Source organism: Epinephelus moara, chromosome 8, assembly GCF_006386435.1.
Source record: "Epinephelus moara isolate mb chromosome 8, YSFRI_EMoa_1.0, whole genome shotgun sequence".
Taxonomy (NCBI): domain Eukaryota; kingdom Metazoa; phylum Chordata; class Actinopteri; order Perciformes; family Serranidae; genus Epinephelus; species Epinephelus moara.
The window spans coordinates 4,337,042-4,352,157 of NC_065513.1; the positions used below are offsets into that span (position 1 = coordinate 4,337,042).

At 43.2% G+C, this 15,116-nt stretch overlaps 2 protein-coding genes across 4 annotated transcripts in view; one reads left to right on the top strand and one right to left on the bottom strand.

The window, feature by feature from the left end:
* The window catches only part of LOC126393944 (coiled-coil domain-containing protein 106-like), a 613,357-nt gene that overhangs the window by 217,039 nt on the left and 381,202 nt on the right, over positions 1-15,116 (top strand). The window lies entirely within an intron of this gene.
* Positions 1-15,116, bottom strand: part of nr6a1a (nuclear receptor subfamily 6, group A, member 1a) — a 136,935-nt gene that overhangs the window by 4,506 nt on the left and 117,313 nt on the right. For all 3 annotated transcript variants that reach the window (XM_050050354.1, XM_050050355.1, XM_050050357.1), the window contains 7 exons: positions 11,481-11,711; positions 10,456-10,511; positions 9,380-9,540; positions 7,370-7,600; positions 5,600-5,854; positions 2,159-2,280; positions 1,910-2,062 (listed from right to left, as the gene is read on the bottom strand). In XM_050050354.1, coding sequence (XP_049906311.1) covers positions 1,910-2,062; positions 2,159-2,280; positions 5,600-5,854; positions 7,370-7,600; positions 9,380-9,540; positions 10,456-10,511; positions 11,481-11,711 — 1,209 coding nt within the window. The remainder of the gene's footprint in view (positions 1-1,909; positions 2,063-2,158; positions 2,281-5,599; positions 5,855-7,369; positions 7,601-9,379; positions 9,541-10,455; positions 10,512-11,480; positions 11,712-15,116) is intronic.

Genomic DNA, 15,116 nt, shown 5'->3' on the forward strand with positions numbered 1-15,116 from the left:
CGTGCTGTGGAGGAGCGTGGGGTGGATCTGACTCACAAACTGTGGAGAAATCTCACAGACCGCCTTGTCAATCAAGCAGTGCCAACCTTACATAGTCATAACTTTGGGCCTTAATAAAATGTAAATGGGTGAGTTAAAAAAAAATCACCCCCGTACAAAACTGTTTTTTTGTGCTGTAAACATGCTTATTTCTGCTGTCAAGTTGGCCATTTTAATATTGGGGTCTATGGGGATTGACTATTTTGGAGCCTGCCTCATGTGGTTGAGAGGCTCCTAAGAGGAAGTGCAGTTTTTGGCACTTCATTATTGGCTTCATTTTTCAGCCCCAGAGGTTGCTGCTTGTGGGAAACATTAATGCAGGAAGTGTTGACTTTCACAGAAGCACTAAACAGAAAAACTTGAGGGAATATAAATATAGGTATGTCCTTTAAATGGTAAACTCTGTCACTCGCCTCACAGAGAGGAACGTTAGCAGCAACACATTCTCACTCCGACCTTGTCACATACTGACGTTTGGTCATGGACTTTCCACGTTGACATATGACATGCAGGGTACCCTGAATGAGTTGGTTGTAAATGTTTGGGACGCCCTGTCAACTTCAGCATGTTACATGCATTTTCTGTCTGCAAAGACACTTCTGTTTTCACAGCAAATGTACAGTTTGCATACAGTTTCTTTCAAAATAAGTTTTTTTTCCTTCAACATAAAATGCACAGGGTTTAGCTTTATAATCATGTGGGAAGGGAACACCAGCCTCCCAGGTTAAAGTCTGTGTTTGTTGGACCCGTCCACCAACCCTTTCGCCCACCCTAGTGGGACTCTAGCCCCCGGCGCTTCTGGGTGCCGTTACACAATATTGGTGACAGACTGCGTATCACACTGATATGACAGGATGGCTTTTTTCCATTGGTGTCTGACACCGGAAGTCACTGCCCAAGTGCCAGTATTTGATGACCAGGTTGCCAGGAGGTGTAGAAAGGCTACATTGTACAGTGCTGCATGTACAGTTCTGCCTCAGGGGTGTTTGCTATGTTTACATGTCTAATTCTGTATTTTTGCCTTTGTGCTGAACATTGCAGTAAACCATGGACGTATAAAGAGAACTGGACAGCATCTGAGGCACGGACCCGTTTTTTTCTATAAAAGTTGCTCAGTGGTGTATGAAGCCAAATGGTTTGACTTCTGGGTGTAAAATTAACCAGATCTTCCGCTAGAGACTTAAGGCGGCCAAGCAACTTAAGTTTTGCCCTCTGCTAACTTGAATGGGGATAAAATGATTTATTTGTTTGGCTCCTCTAGACTTTTCAAATGTTATTATACAAAATGGATCAAATTCCAATAATGAAATGAGTCATTTAGCAGGGGTTGTAACATTTTAAAAAAAAATTATGAAATGATTTACAGACATTTCTTTTAAAATGTAATTCTATGGGTAAAAGTCTTTTGGGGCCCCATGGCATCTTGTGACAGACCCACAAGTTGTAATTTAGTGGTCTAGCCATTATGTCAAATTGACTTCCAAGCATGGCACTGTGCCTGGGATCTTAAGTAACAGTCTTATCCTTTTTCTTTTCTATATGGTCATGGACATGGTCTGTTTTTTGTTTGTTTTTTAAAGGCCCTGAAGAAAAGAATTTTGTCTTAGGCCATTGGCTGTTGAAGCAGAATACCAGCCATTTATTTGGTTATGTAAAGCTAGATGAAATCCCTCTAAAAAACAAAAAACAGGAAGTGGTGCGAGAAGAGGAATAACATCCAGAATTCTTACTAGTGTCTGAAACAAGAATTTATGTCTTAAGTTACCATTATCTAAAGGCAGCAGTGTTTATTACACCATACAACAGACTCGTGTAGAATTTCACAACAAAACTGCTGACCATTGTACTATACAGTAATCGGAGGCCTTACCTGCGATGCAGCGGATCTCCGGGAGACACATCATGATCTCAGGGAAGCGTTTGGGCTGGTGCGGGTACTTATACTCAGTGTAGTCCTGACACACATACCAGTAGCGCTTGTTGAGCTGCTCGAGCTGAGAAATGTTGGACAGTCCTCTGATATCTGCAGAGACACAAATGAAAAAAGAGAGTCATATGGGGGATGCTGTAAGGGTTAAGAAAAGCTTAAACTCAGTAAGAGCACAGCTTGCATCGTTACCTTGGTTGAGGAAGTTGATGGCTTTCATACAGGCATACTCCTCATTACTGATCTTCAACTGGTGGAATTTGCGAAACAGATATATCAACCTCTCCATCACTTCCATGCCATCCTCGCTGAAGCTGAGGAATCACAAACAGACACACATACTTGTCAATTATGCTGGAAAAATGTAAAATGTATAAGAAATAATAATGTCTCCAAAGGGTAAGGGATTTCTACCATTTGAAGCTCTTCTCCAAACAAAACAGAAGATAGGTTTACTGTTCACAGGTTCACAGTAAAATCCACTGTCAAAAATTATAAAATCCCTCAATCCCCATTATCTTAAGCTTCTATGCTTCAATGAACAAGGCAAAAATTAGGGAGGGAATATGTCAGATCGACTGAAAGTGCTTCACAAACTAATCCCACAGCTTTTGAAGTAGTTAGAAAGATTCGCAAGGTTTAATTCCAGTCATCAAAGCTCTTTTCCCTGCCTTTCTGGCTCTCGCAGTGCCAATCTCTCTCACAAACTTTAGTGCTGTCACTGTAAATCAGATATTCACTCCTAAAGTGCAGACAAATTAAGCGAAGCAGCAGAACAGCACTGTATATTAGGAGAATGTGTGTCAGGAGGTCAGATAATACCGGTCTGATTTACAGAGATCCAAATCCCCACACATCCTCTCTTACCGAGCATGGGACATGCGTGTATTTCACATGCCAGATGGTGCTAGCCACAGCGCTGCCCTGAGGAGTCCTCCCATTCACGGACCACTTCACTGGCCCTCTTCCAACAACAATACTTAACCATGCTGTGATAAAGAAAATATAAAACTCCTGGAGATACTGAGCTAACAGAGTGGAACGTCTCGCCTTTGTAGAGGATTGTTGTTGCACTGAAGAACATTTAATTCCTGATATCCACCTTTATACTTGGTGAAATATTGAATTGGCAAGGCTTCCACAGGCAAAATCTAGTGTTTAATATCTTGTGTATGTTAAGAGCCTCCACGAAAGAGAGGTAGGAGGCAATATGAGTCACTAAAGGTCAGATATTACCAACATATATGAATAAGGGTAATTTCTTCAGTCATTTTTCTGATATGTAATGCAGATGTTAGCATAACCATGTGGCTTGCTATCACATTGTGGTGCTTTTGTCTGCTAGATCATTAGGCCTTTTCCATATACATGAGCTGGCTTGGCTTAATTTGCTTTGACTTGGCATTTGCATCTCAGTCTAACAGGGTTACTGTTTGGAGGTGTGTCTTCATGCACTTGTGTCATGGCAAACACAACCCTGAGCACTTGATACTAGTACTTAGGGCAAACATTTGTCTAACGCTTTCAGGGCTTAGCTGCCTATACATGTTACTAGAGAGTGAGCTGACAGGCTAAAGGTAGGGGATGTGGACCAACCTGTTACCTTGCTGTCTCGGCTCTGATCAGACAGCAGTAATTCGGACAGATTGCTCTCTGTTTAGCGTTGGTACTCCACTGGCAGTTGATTTGTAGCCTTTAAACACGTGGACAATTACTTAAGACAAAATTTCATAGAGGAAAGGAGGAAAATCCATCATTCATTTTCTTCTGGTACTCAGAGACACCTCTCAGTAGGTAGAGAGACTGGGTAGGTAGAGCTCTGAAACTCTGCCTGAGCCTGATTGGGCCTGAACTGACCTGCCAGGCTTGGACAAGGCAGGGCCATGACTGAGAGAGTGAATGTGATGGAACATCAGAGAGGGAGAGTGATAGAGGGCACGTAAGAGAGGGACAGAAAGCGGGAGGAAGAGAAAGGAGGGGGCTGCAAGGCAACTTAGCTGGCAGTGTTTGTTTCTGCCTGCCCAGCAGTGGGAGAGACGTATGTAACATGCAAAGCAGAGTGGTGATCATCATCTGTATGCCACATCACCATATAGTTCACCGTTCACACTAGATGCATATAATACAAAATATATTTCTTTTATAGTAGAAATTCAGGTTTTTAAATCGGGCTTGGGCCCAAACTGCTGCCATAGGTCAGGCTGTGGGTTTGGACAAAACTGTGCAGGTTCATGTTGGATGGGGCCTAACTTTTTTGGGCCCAATCAGAGCTCTACACTGTGGTCCCACACCTGGCTGGTCCAAATAGTTTCTCTTCAGCATGCCCCCTTAAACTAACAGGTTCTATACCTAGGCTAACCCAACCCACCTAGCCTGACAGCCATGCAGGACAGCCAGCAGGGCAGTGTGCCTTGACACTTGTCAAGTCAATGACGTTCATAAGCAGCGCCTACTTTGGTGAGATTTTGCTTGGCAAAAGTATTATGCTTAAAACTGATGAAGCTTCTTCTCTGTCTGGCAATAGCAGTGGAAGCTATTTAAACATGTCACTGAATCATATCTGAATGATAAGAAGCCCATCCGATGTAAAAATAGCGGATTTGTGCACTTAGTCCTTCTCAGGCAAGCTTTGGGGTTTAGTGTTGCTGTAGCTCGACGCTATGTGATCCTTTTCTCAGAGAAAGGATTAGAATATATGCAGTTCACATAACCCAGCCAAAATTAATACATATAAATGCTTGAAGCTCCACTCATTACTTAAAGTGTATGTCATATAAAAACTTAAGTAATGGTCAAAGTTGTCATATGGAATACTTAAGGTGTGTTGATTGAGTCACATTACAGCTCGTGCATTGAGTAACATTACATGTTAATGTTCCACCTTAAAAATCCCAGCAGTCGGCCCGGTGAATTAAGTAATTTTTTTCTCTGACTCTGGCTACTACAAGAGGCAGCAAAACATCCTTATATTATATAGTTACAGTCTACTAATTAAAGTCTCCACAATATGAACAGTGGCTTCTGCCTCAAAACCAGCCACAACTGAGCCCTGAGCAGAGTGACCGTCTATTGGCCAATCAACAGACTGCAGTGTTAACATCTCCACCTTTTAGTACCCCAAGGTACCCCAACGGAAGGGTGACCAAAAACGGTAATGGTACGTAACGTTTTCATTGGTTCCATCCACAACTTTTCACAGTGGAAACAGAAAAAAAGTGTATCGAACTGAACCACACCGTACCGTACTGCTCGGTGGAAATGGGGCTTACGTTAGTCAGCCCACAAACACCTGGGTCAAAGCAGTATTTATTATTTTGTGGGCCACAAGCTGTAAAAATAATATTGACAGATTATGAACTTATTATATTGCTATGATGCAAATTTTCTGTGGGTTTGTAAGTACGAGTGACTTTATTTACATTACAAATACTTATTTGGCCGGATGTTTATATAAAAACATTTATCGGTGCAGCTTTAGGGTGATAAGTCAAATATCATCTGTGTTCTTTGTCTGATGCTTAAAAACAAATTGTAGAGGGTTAGGTCTTCTTAGGTCTTGCATTGAACTGACGGTAGCTTTACTCTAACCAAACCCTCTGACCCCTCTTTCCTCTCCAAGTCCTTGCCACTCACCCCTGCAGCTCATCGTCAGACGGTGTGTACTTGGCGGTGACATCAGCCAGGTCTCCGAAGATCTGGGCACTGTAGATGGTGAGGCAGGAGAGCAGGATGAGCTCCTGCCAGGTGGAGCTGAGCAGGCAGGTGTAGTCCTCAATGGAGAGCTCACAGAAGAATGGTAGCTTCTTGATCCAGGAGATCTGACGGAAGAGCAGCTCATCCGCCAGGCGACACAGCAGGGCAAACAGCTCCACCTGCGTCACTTTGTACCTGGGGAACACCAAAGGCATTAGGGTAAGAAGAATAAAATATATGTCCAAATTATTATTGTGTGAATTGAGATCAGATGTGTTCACTCTGGATCACCTCTAACATGACGCAAGTTGTCTGATAACAACTTAAATTCTAAATTCATGCTGCCCACATTGTTATGCACCACACTAATCGTCAGAGCTACAAACTAGACCTGCCAGTCGGCCAGATGCGTTCAAAAATAAACTGTGGCAGGCTCTATTCTCATAACTTGTGTAAGTTATTAGACTACGTGGTGAATGCTGTATCAGATTTGAATCCAATAAATGAAATGCATGTCTTCAGTGGGCTTGGGCCACAATTGTACCTCCATGATGTGTTATGTTTTATTTAGTAGAATATGACAGTGACTTCTAAACTGGTTAAGTCTATTTTGGCTGTGATGCAAAAAGGTAAATGTTCTTTATGGAATTTCTCTTAATTTCTCCAAAATTGAAATACTGTAGGATTTGCTGTCTGTGTCACAGAGTAGACAGGAGGTAAAGTCATTGAGTGTCTTCTGTAATGACGATTTGTATCACCAGGTGGCTCCCATTTTCTGCCCTGTCTTGGTATTCAAGTGGCTGCACATTATACATACAGAGGGGAAAAACATTTTTGACACTTCTTCCAAAGTTTTACCTGAAATATTTAGCAGAATTTAGTAATAAATGAATACAATCCTGAGCATTTGGAGGCATGCTTGGAAATGGAATAAACAGACCAGTTTTTAATTGAAAAGAAACTCTCAAACAGCCACATTATTTAAACAATGTGGTGTCAACCAAAAAACACAAGTTGTTTCAAGTCTTTGCTAGCAGTTTGTATTTAACGGGCTAAAATATGACAGAACACTGGTATGGGTCTTCCATGCATGCATTATGTATACCTACGTCAAGATGTTTTCTTGAGTGTTGATGAAAAAATATGAGGTTAATTTTTTAAACATGCAGTTTTTCACACAATATTCGAGTGGAGAGCATGCATTTAAGTTTTCAGCTGAAGAATACTGTTCAATGCAATGCTAAAGCGTTGAACCTTGGTCCTGACTCCTCAGCCTCCATCCAACCATCCAACCATCCAACCATCCGACCATCCGACCATCCATCCATCCATCCATTTTCAACTGCTTATCCGGGGACTAGTTATGGGGGCAGCAGGTAGAGCAAAGTGCCAGCCATCTTGGTTTTGTGTTGCACTTACAACACCTGGCCAGAGGGCTGTGGTGTATGGCATGATGCACTAGGGTCCACTATAGTGGGTTATATGCAACTATAGCATCAAAACCCATGCATATACAAGAAAATGGCTTTAAATAGTTGTCCACTATAGTGACCAGTACGCATGAAAAGGTTAAATCAATAATCAGAAGATGAGAGGAGAACCTAACGTTTCCTATCAGCATATCCTGTATTTACTGAGGAGGCAAATGGTCTGTGTTGTATCTACCAAAGAGCTAAGTGTATGTGGTATCTTGTGTATGTGTTGACTCACCCATCTTCTATGAGCATAGGAGTTGCCAGGGGGGCCAGGTCCTCAGCAGCCACCAGCTGCAGCACCAGTGGGTGGGACTGCGGGTAGAGGCTGCGGGGCTGGGGGGCCAGCAGGCCAGACTGGGCGGCGTAGCTGAACAGGTGAGGCAGGAGCTGGTAGTGTGTTGACATAGAGGTGTTGATGTACTGGTCCCTGAGAGCTGCCGTGTAGCCATTCATTTCCACAGAGCGACTGAAAGAACACAAAGGTCTTTTATATCTCTCTCGTTTAGATTAATAGTAGGATAGGAGATGCACCTAATTAACCATCTTGCCCAGAGTCAGAAAAGACTGATATGTTCATATCTGCGTGTCCAGTACAGAGCTGAACTAACAGTTGACCCACTAGTGTCTGACGGGCTGTGAGCAATTAACTGCCGAGCTCAGGCTGGTGTGGGCTATATGAAGGAGATAGAATTTCAGTAGAAGTTTGGGCGGAGGCATATGGTTTGCTTACAAGAAAGTTAATGTGTTTTTGGGGTGATGAGACAAGACATGGCAGAGTTAGTCTCTCAAGAAAACTAAAACTGTGCCATTGTGACAACAAGTTGGATCTAAAGCCGACAGAGGAGGTGTCCTTACTGGCTACGAGCGTCATTTTAAGGTAGAGGTTTCAGTGGATGCCTTGCTTCTTTTCATTTCTGTCGCATGCTTTGAAAGCACTGCAATGGATGAAGAATGGCAGATTCATGAAACTGAAATAAGGAATTATCTATACGATACCTCTTCGTTTTACTACGAAAACGTAAATAAGGGGGCAGCTGGCTGGAGGAGGATCACCAGAAAGCTGAAAGTTTCTGGTAAGCTAAATGACCACTGGTAGGCTACTTGCTGTTGGCTTAATTGTATGGCATTTCCAATATGTATTTTCTGTTTCTAAAAAGTAACATTACAAATGTAGGACAATAGAAATCAATCTACTCACCCATTTTTTAAGTGTCTGATCATAAGTGCGTGATTGACATTTACATGGTTTGTTTACATGACATAACAGAAGTGCCTATTTTAAGAGATTCTGTGTGGACAGATAGCTTTGATATTACACGATGCTACACACTAGTCGGATGCTAGTTTTCTGTTGGGAAACAGTGTTATTATTTTCCACTCAGGAACGGCTGCTGAGCCAAGTGGGACACCTGGTAAAATTCTGTATACCAGTCTGGTCAAGTGTTTTCACACCGGCCCAAACCTAGTGACCGCAGTGTAATCCACGTCATGTCCTGTGTCCTGCATGCTCTGCCTTGGCGCCACCCCTCACCTAAATCGAACAAGTATTTCCGGTAGATGAGAACACTTGTGACACAGACAATCTCCTATTGTGTGCTGCATGTGAGAGAGGGAATCTCCAGACAGTGTCCTGACCTGATTCGCTGTACATTGTTCAGAGTTCATATGAGAAAACAGCTTAAATTTCTGTAATGGACACTTACAGACTGTTCCTTTGAACTTCATATCCTTTAACCTTTTGGAGGAGCTCCGCTGTTTCTTAAGAAAATTTTCAGAAACTTATAGAAAAACTTTGCAGTTCATTTTGTACCGGCATACCAAAGCCTACACTGCAAAGGAATGCTGTAATTGTTGTTCTTTTCTGCTCAGATTTCACTGGATAAGACAAATATTCCTGTGACTAGCTATCAGGCTGTGGAGATAAACTGTATGTCTATACAAAATAAGACGAAAATAAATCCAGTCATGCGAGTAGCTAGACAATATTTGTCCTTGAGGAGTGCAGATAGACAATGCGCTCGTCTCCATAGCAAGAACAGCAGATAGTGCAGAGAGTTCTTTGTGTTTGCTATCATCACCAAGCCTGAGGAGCTTCATATTCAGGCATTCTTTGGCTTATGAATACCTTAACTAAAGTCTGGGTGAGATGGGAACGAGGTGTTAGACTGTCAGGGCCGGCTCATTATCTCAATGATGGGGCGAATACTGGCGCTATGCGGCTGAGTGGATGAGATGAACAACTCACTTGGATGACAGAGTGGAGGCAGGTGACGGCTGGTTGCCCTCAGAGGCTCCGTTGCTTGGAGAGCTGTGGTCGCTATCACCGTTGTTGCCCCAAGTGTGCTCCGGGGCTTCCTCCTTGAACTCCTGCCCCGACATGATCCGCTCTATCTCCTCCTCTGTGATCTAAAACACACACACAAAGAGGGTGTAGGATTTTTTTTGGAGCTTACAGCACATCCTCATGTGACTGAAAGCACTGTGTGTCTCTGTTCAATTGATTAGCGTTGACTAGCACCACACTGCTTTTCACTAAAATGTTGAGGAGCAAGGACGCAACCACACAGTGAAACAGGAGGCGAGAGAAAGAGAGGAGGCAAACAGGTATGTGTGTGTGTGTGTTTGCTTGGCTGATATACACACACCTAAAATAATAGACTCCTTGCCGGTCCATGAAGGGAGAAAACACAGACAAAAGCCATTTTGAAAGGCATTAGCATGCCAGAAAATGTGGTGTCTTGTATCTGTGGCTGGGGTCAATTCACTTTCATTTCCATCAATTCAACACATACACTGAAACAGCAATTCATTCCATTTTAATGACAGAGAGGTCCTCCTTTCATTAGGGCTTAGAAATAAAGCTGTCGTTTAATGGAAGCGGCCGTTTCTGTTTTTTTGACTTGCTGAATTGAGCTGGAATGAATTGACCACGTCCCTCCCTTGAATAGTGGCTAGTGTTACCTAGCCTCATGTCACACATTTCCCTTGCCATTTGTTCTCTCACCAGTGTTAATAATGAAGCCGGCGCTGAACAGGGAATAATCAGCAGCTGAATGATTATACTGATGATACAACAAGGTCAGGGCTCACTCACATTACATGCTTCAAAGTATCCCCACACCCAAATCATTAGCATTACAGCACTCCAGCTCGGTGTTATTTAAGTGAATGGCTTGTGCTCTGAATGCATTCACGGTGAGCAAGCTGACTCTGGAACTGAGCCACAATAATATGTATAGAGTGACTGCAGTGGGAGAGGGTCAGTGAAGGTCACAAAAACAACATCTCTGGTGAGTATTCAACTTGAAGTCAGAAATTTACCTGTACGGGCCCGATGCTTTTGTTCCTTCCTCCTGGCATGCCATCCTCCCTGATTGCTACATGACAAAAAGAAAGAACAATAATCTAAATCTTTATGGTTCATAAACACAGCATGGCTCAGTAGTAGTATCATAGCTCTACCTAGTGGCTGAAAGTAATCACACAGTGCTTCACTTCATAGCATTTATTTCCATGAGGTGATTTTTCAGTCTGGTTCAAACACAGCTTTTCCTGTTATTGTTGGCAGACAGATATGTTTTGTCTGTTTCCTGGGAATGGTTTGTTATAAGATGGGAGTTAAATGAATCTATTTCACATGTCAGGAGAACCTTACTGTAATCACAGTATTTGGAGAATAAATCATATAAAATGAGACCATCAGGCTGACTGAGCACTGAGGGGTTTTTTTCACTTACAATTATCATTCACTAGGAGGCAGCGTTGTACTTAACCTGATAGAGCCATCTCTGGTACTCATTGCAGTAAGTCAAGCCAAAGAAAATCCCAATGTTAGGTTGCAAGTGGCTTCCTTCCAGGAAGTTAGCAGCAGATAAATCAGTTTAAGCATGTGACATGTTTGAGGTTTCTATTAAGCCGCCACAGGAGGTAGTAACATCGCCAAAACAGTGTCTGTATAAACTGAACAGCTGGTAGGACGGGACCAAAGGCAGGACAGGTGTCATGTTTCGACGACTTATTATGCGTGCGGCCCACCGCGGGAAATTTAAAAAGTAACTGTCAGCAATTAGCGGCTTACTCAAAGGTGGAAAACAGTGGCAGTAAATGTCCACAAATTGGTAATTGGTTTCACAAGTTCATACATTGATTTTGTCCATAAAGAGACATGCGTAATTAAAAATGTTCTTTATGTTATGTCTTTTTACTTCATTTTTTTGGTGAAAATGTACTAACACTGTAAATGGACATCTCAACCATTTGTAGAGGCTCATAATCATCAAAGGTGGAGCCTTTAAAGGTTGAAATGAAAACTGAAATGATGTCCATGTTATATGCCCACACTTTACCTTTGCGGTTCATCCCCATTTGCAGACACTTGAGCAGGCGGCAGTACTGGCAGCGGTTGCGCTGCTTGCGCGACATCTCGCAGTTCTTGTCGCGACTGCAGCGGTACACACGCTTGTTACAGATGCTGCGCTTGAAGAAGCCCTTGCAGCCCTCACAGGAGATGATTCCATAGTGTAGGCCTGTGGCACGATCTCCACAGATAAGGCAAGTACGCTGGTCAGCTGGATCATCTGCAGGAGGGAGAGAAAGACAGAGAAAATTGAGGCATTTAGAACCATTCCACCCACTTCTTTAGACTAATTCATCCACACTGTGGAAAAAAAATAGTGGGTGCAAAAACCTCGCTGGAGGCACAAGTTTTTAATTGAGATCATGGGGGCGGTTGGGGCTTAAGCACTAGCCAGGCACTGGCTAATCCAAAGGATTCTTAAGCCCCTAACTCTCATTTTGTGAAAGTGGAGGTGTAACAGGCAGCGGGACTGGGAGTGGAGACGTCTTGTGTATGTTTTATTCAGCAGTTTTGATGAGAGGAGGCAGCAAGCTTAAATGACACAACTGATTTGTTTACAGTGTCTCCTTTCTCTTTTTCTAACAGCAGTATCAGTATCTACCTGGGAGGACCTCATATACAATTCAGGGTGTTTCATGTGTAGCACCTGGAGTATCCTTGTTCTTCCAATTGGTGGCTAATTTTCTGATCAAGCCTCTCTTGGCCTGGACACAGGCGCAATCACTAACGTTCCCTTTCCTAAAACAGCACACACAAGTCAGCAGGACAGGAATAAGTGAGGTCTGTTATTTGGAACACGTAGGGGGATATTCAGGGGCTTGAGGTAGGAGAAAGTGGAGGCTCACAACAAGGGGGTAGTAAGGAACATGATGTCCTGAACGAGTACATTAAAAAAAGTAGTAGAAATTGCACTTGATGTGGGTTTATAAGGCTGGCTGACAGCTTGCTGACCATGAAAGAATGAGACATTAAGACAGCAAGAAAAGAAACGGGCCAGAGTCTTAAAAAATGATTCGAAATGACGTTTGGATGGATGGGAGTCCATACGTATGTGACAGGGTGAGGAGGGGATCAAAGAAATGGGCCCACTGAGGACCTTCCTTGTGAAGTTACTTTGCTAATCATGAAGGTGCTCTCAAACTGTTAAGACAGCAAACTGAGAAAGCTGTTGAAAATCTTCTCTTAATCCCCCATCTACCTCACGGCTACATAATGCACATAATCAAACTCACTGAGGAAGCTGAGAATTAAGTCGGAGCAAAATTCTCTGCTGTCCAGGGTCTTAAGCTTTATAGCACACATGCACACGCACACACACTAAAAAGCCCTCCACACCATGCCCCCACCCCCCTGCTAACAGCCTCAGAGAGCAGATGGGTTGGACTCCATGGTTACAGAGAACAGGCTTGCTATGCAAAGCCTGGCTGCAGCAGGAATGTGGCCTGCTGCTGATCTGTGTCCAGACTTGACTTGGATGAAACATATCAGGACAAGATAGACTGATACAGCATGTTGATGTGTCCGTTATAATGGAGGTTCCTCCTTTGCGTTCGCATTGCTGAGTCTAGTGGTGGTGTACATGCTTTTTTTTTTTTTTTTTTTTTACAGGGTCTTCCTCCCTGATAGGAAGTCCTGAGAAAATAGTGAATATTTGTAATATCTGTGGGGCATGGAACACTCACTGTGTTTACATGACACTGAAAAAATCGATTTATTGTGTTAGTCTTACTGAAACCATATTTTTTAAATATGTGTAACATGTTAGTCTGAAATCGAATTTCTCAAAGTCAGACTAACACACACAGGTAATGCGATTGAGAGTCAAATTACTCCTGCATGTATACAGTCAATTATACCCAAACTGGCCAAGGCGCTCTGCACATGCTCCACAGTTTCTGACCCGGGCTTTGACCCGAAAGTCGAATAGCATTAAATGTGTAAAAGAAGAAGAAGCTGGTAACAACATGGTGAAATCTTCATCCATAGCTGTGCATTTTTAGACGGACGAAGAGACACAGTTCATGGTGTGTCAGCTGAAAGGTTTACATATTCACAGCATGTACGAAACTTACAGATCTGTAATGTTGTCCATCATTGTACCAGTTTGCTGCTAGCTAACCATAGCTAACTTGTTTGTCATTTGTTTGGTCTGTAACATAAAAGGTGAACTCGGAAAAGTTCCAGTACTAACAAGCTGAAAGGTGGCATATTGCCACCTATCGTAGTGGAGTCAGACATACTTCGGTCAATAATAAATGTAAATATATGTATGAACCACGCACAAAAAGTAAGGAAATTTTTGTTTGGTAGATTATTTCTTTGTTGTAACAATGCTTCTTGGCAATAAATCTTATACCATTGGAAAGCCACATTTGTAAGAAACATGCATTTGTGGGATGAGCAGCAGAGTGAGTATGTGGGTTGCACCCATGAAAAATTTGCCTGATTGCAACCTGCTACAGTGGTCAGTTGGTGTCTGCTCCAAGAATTGGCATGCCATGTTTGACTTATCTGGACAGGGCCCGTGCGATAGAGCAACTTCAAGCTGGTGTTCCACAAAACCAAGTTGTGGCATTATTTGGAGCGAGCCCTAGTACCATCTGCAAACTGAAGGCCAAGTTCCATATAACGGGGGATGTCAGAGACAGGCCGCGGAGTGGGCATCCCAAGAAGACGGAACCCCAAGAAGACTGTTTCCTGATCCTGTCAGCACTTAGGAATCATAGGCAGTCTTCTACAGACTTGCAGTCAAGGTTAACAGGACGATATGGCCGATGGCTCTCTGCCCAGACAATCTGGAACAGACTGCCTGCAGCCAATCTCCGGTCTCATAGGGCTGCCAGGAGACCTGCCATGATTGCCCTTCACCGTCAGGCCTGTTTGCGCTGGTATCAGCAACACGTGCACTGGAACCTGAACATGTGGAGGATAGGAATGTCATGTTCAGCGATGAGTCTAGATTCTGCCTATGGTAGTTGGATCGTAGGGTCAAAGTGTGGAGAAGACACGGAGAACACTTTAGTGATTGCTGCACCAATAGAGTAACATCTGTTGATGGAGGCAGTGTGGCAATCCCATATCTCCACAGTCTGTCAGTCAGTCAACCCTTGCCCCCACAGAGTGGGGTTTATCAGAGACTACCTCCAGAATTTGGGAGTGGAGAGGATGGAATGGCCTGCCAGCAGTTCAAACCTCAAACCAATGAACACTTGTGGGATCAGCTTTGGTGTGCTGTTCGTGCCAGTGACCAACACAACCACGCTGGCTGACTTACGACAAATGCTGGATGAAGAATGGGGTGCCATCCCACAGCAGTGTGTGACCAGGCTGGTGACCAGCATGAGGAGGAGGTACCAGGCTGTTGTGGCTGTGTATGGTTCTTCCACATGCTACTGAGGCTCATGTTTGTTAAATGAATAAATCGTTAAATTGCCAATATGTCTGGTTTCTTCAGATTTCAATCATCAAATCCACCAAACAACACCAAACAAGAGTCAACGGCAAAAAAAAAACGCTGTTTGGCATTGGCAGAGAAGATTTGGCAAATTTTTCATGGGCGCAACCCACTTACTCAGCTCTGCTCTGCAAATGTGGCACCATTTAAAAGGGAAATGAAAAGGCTTAC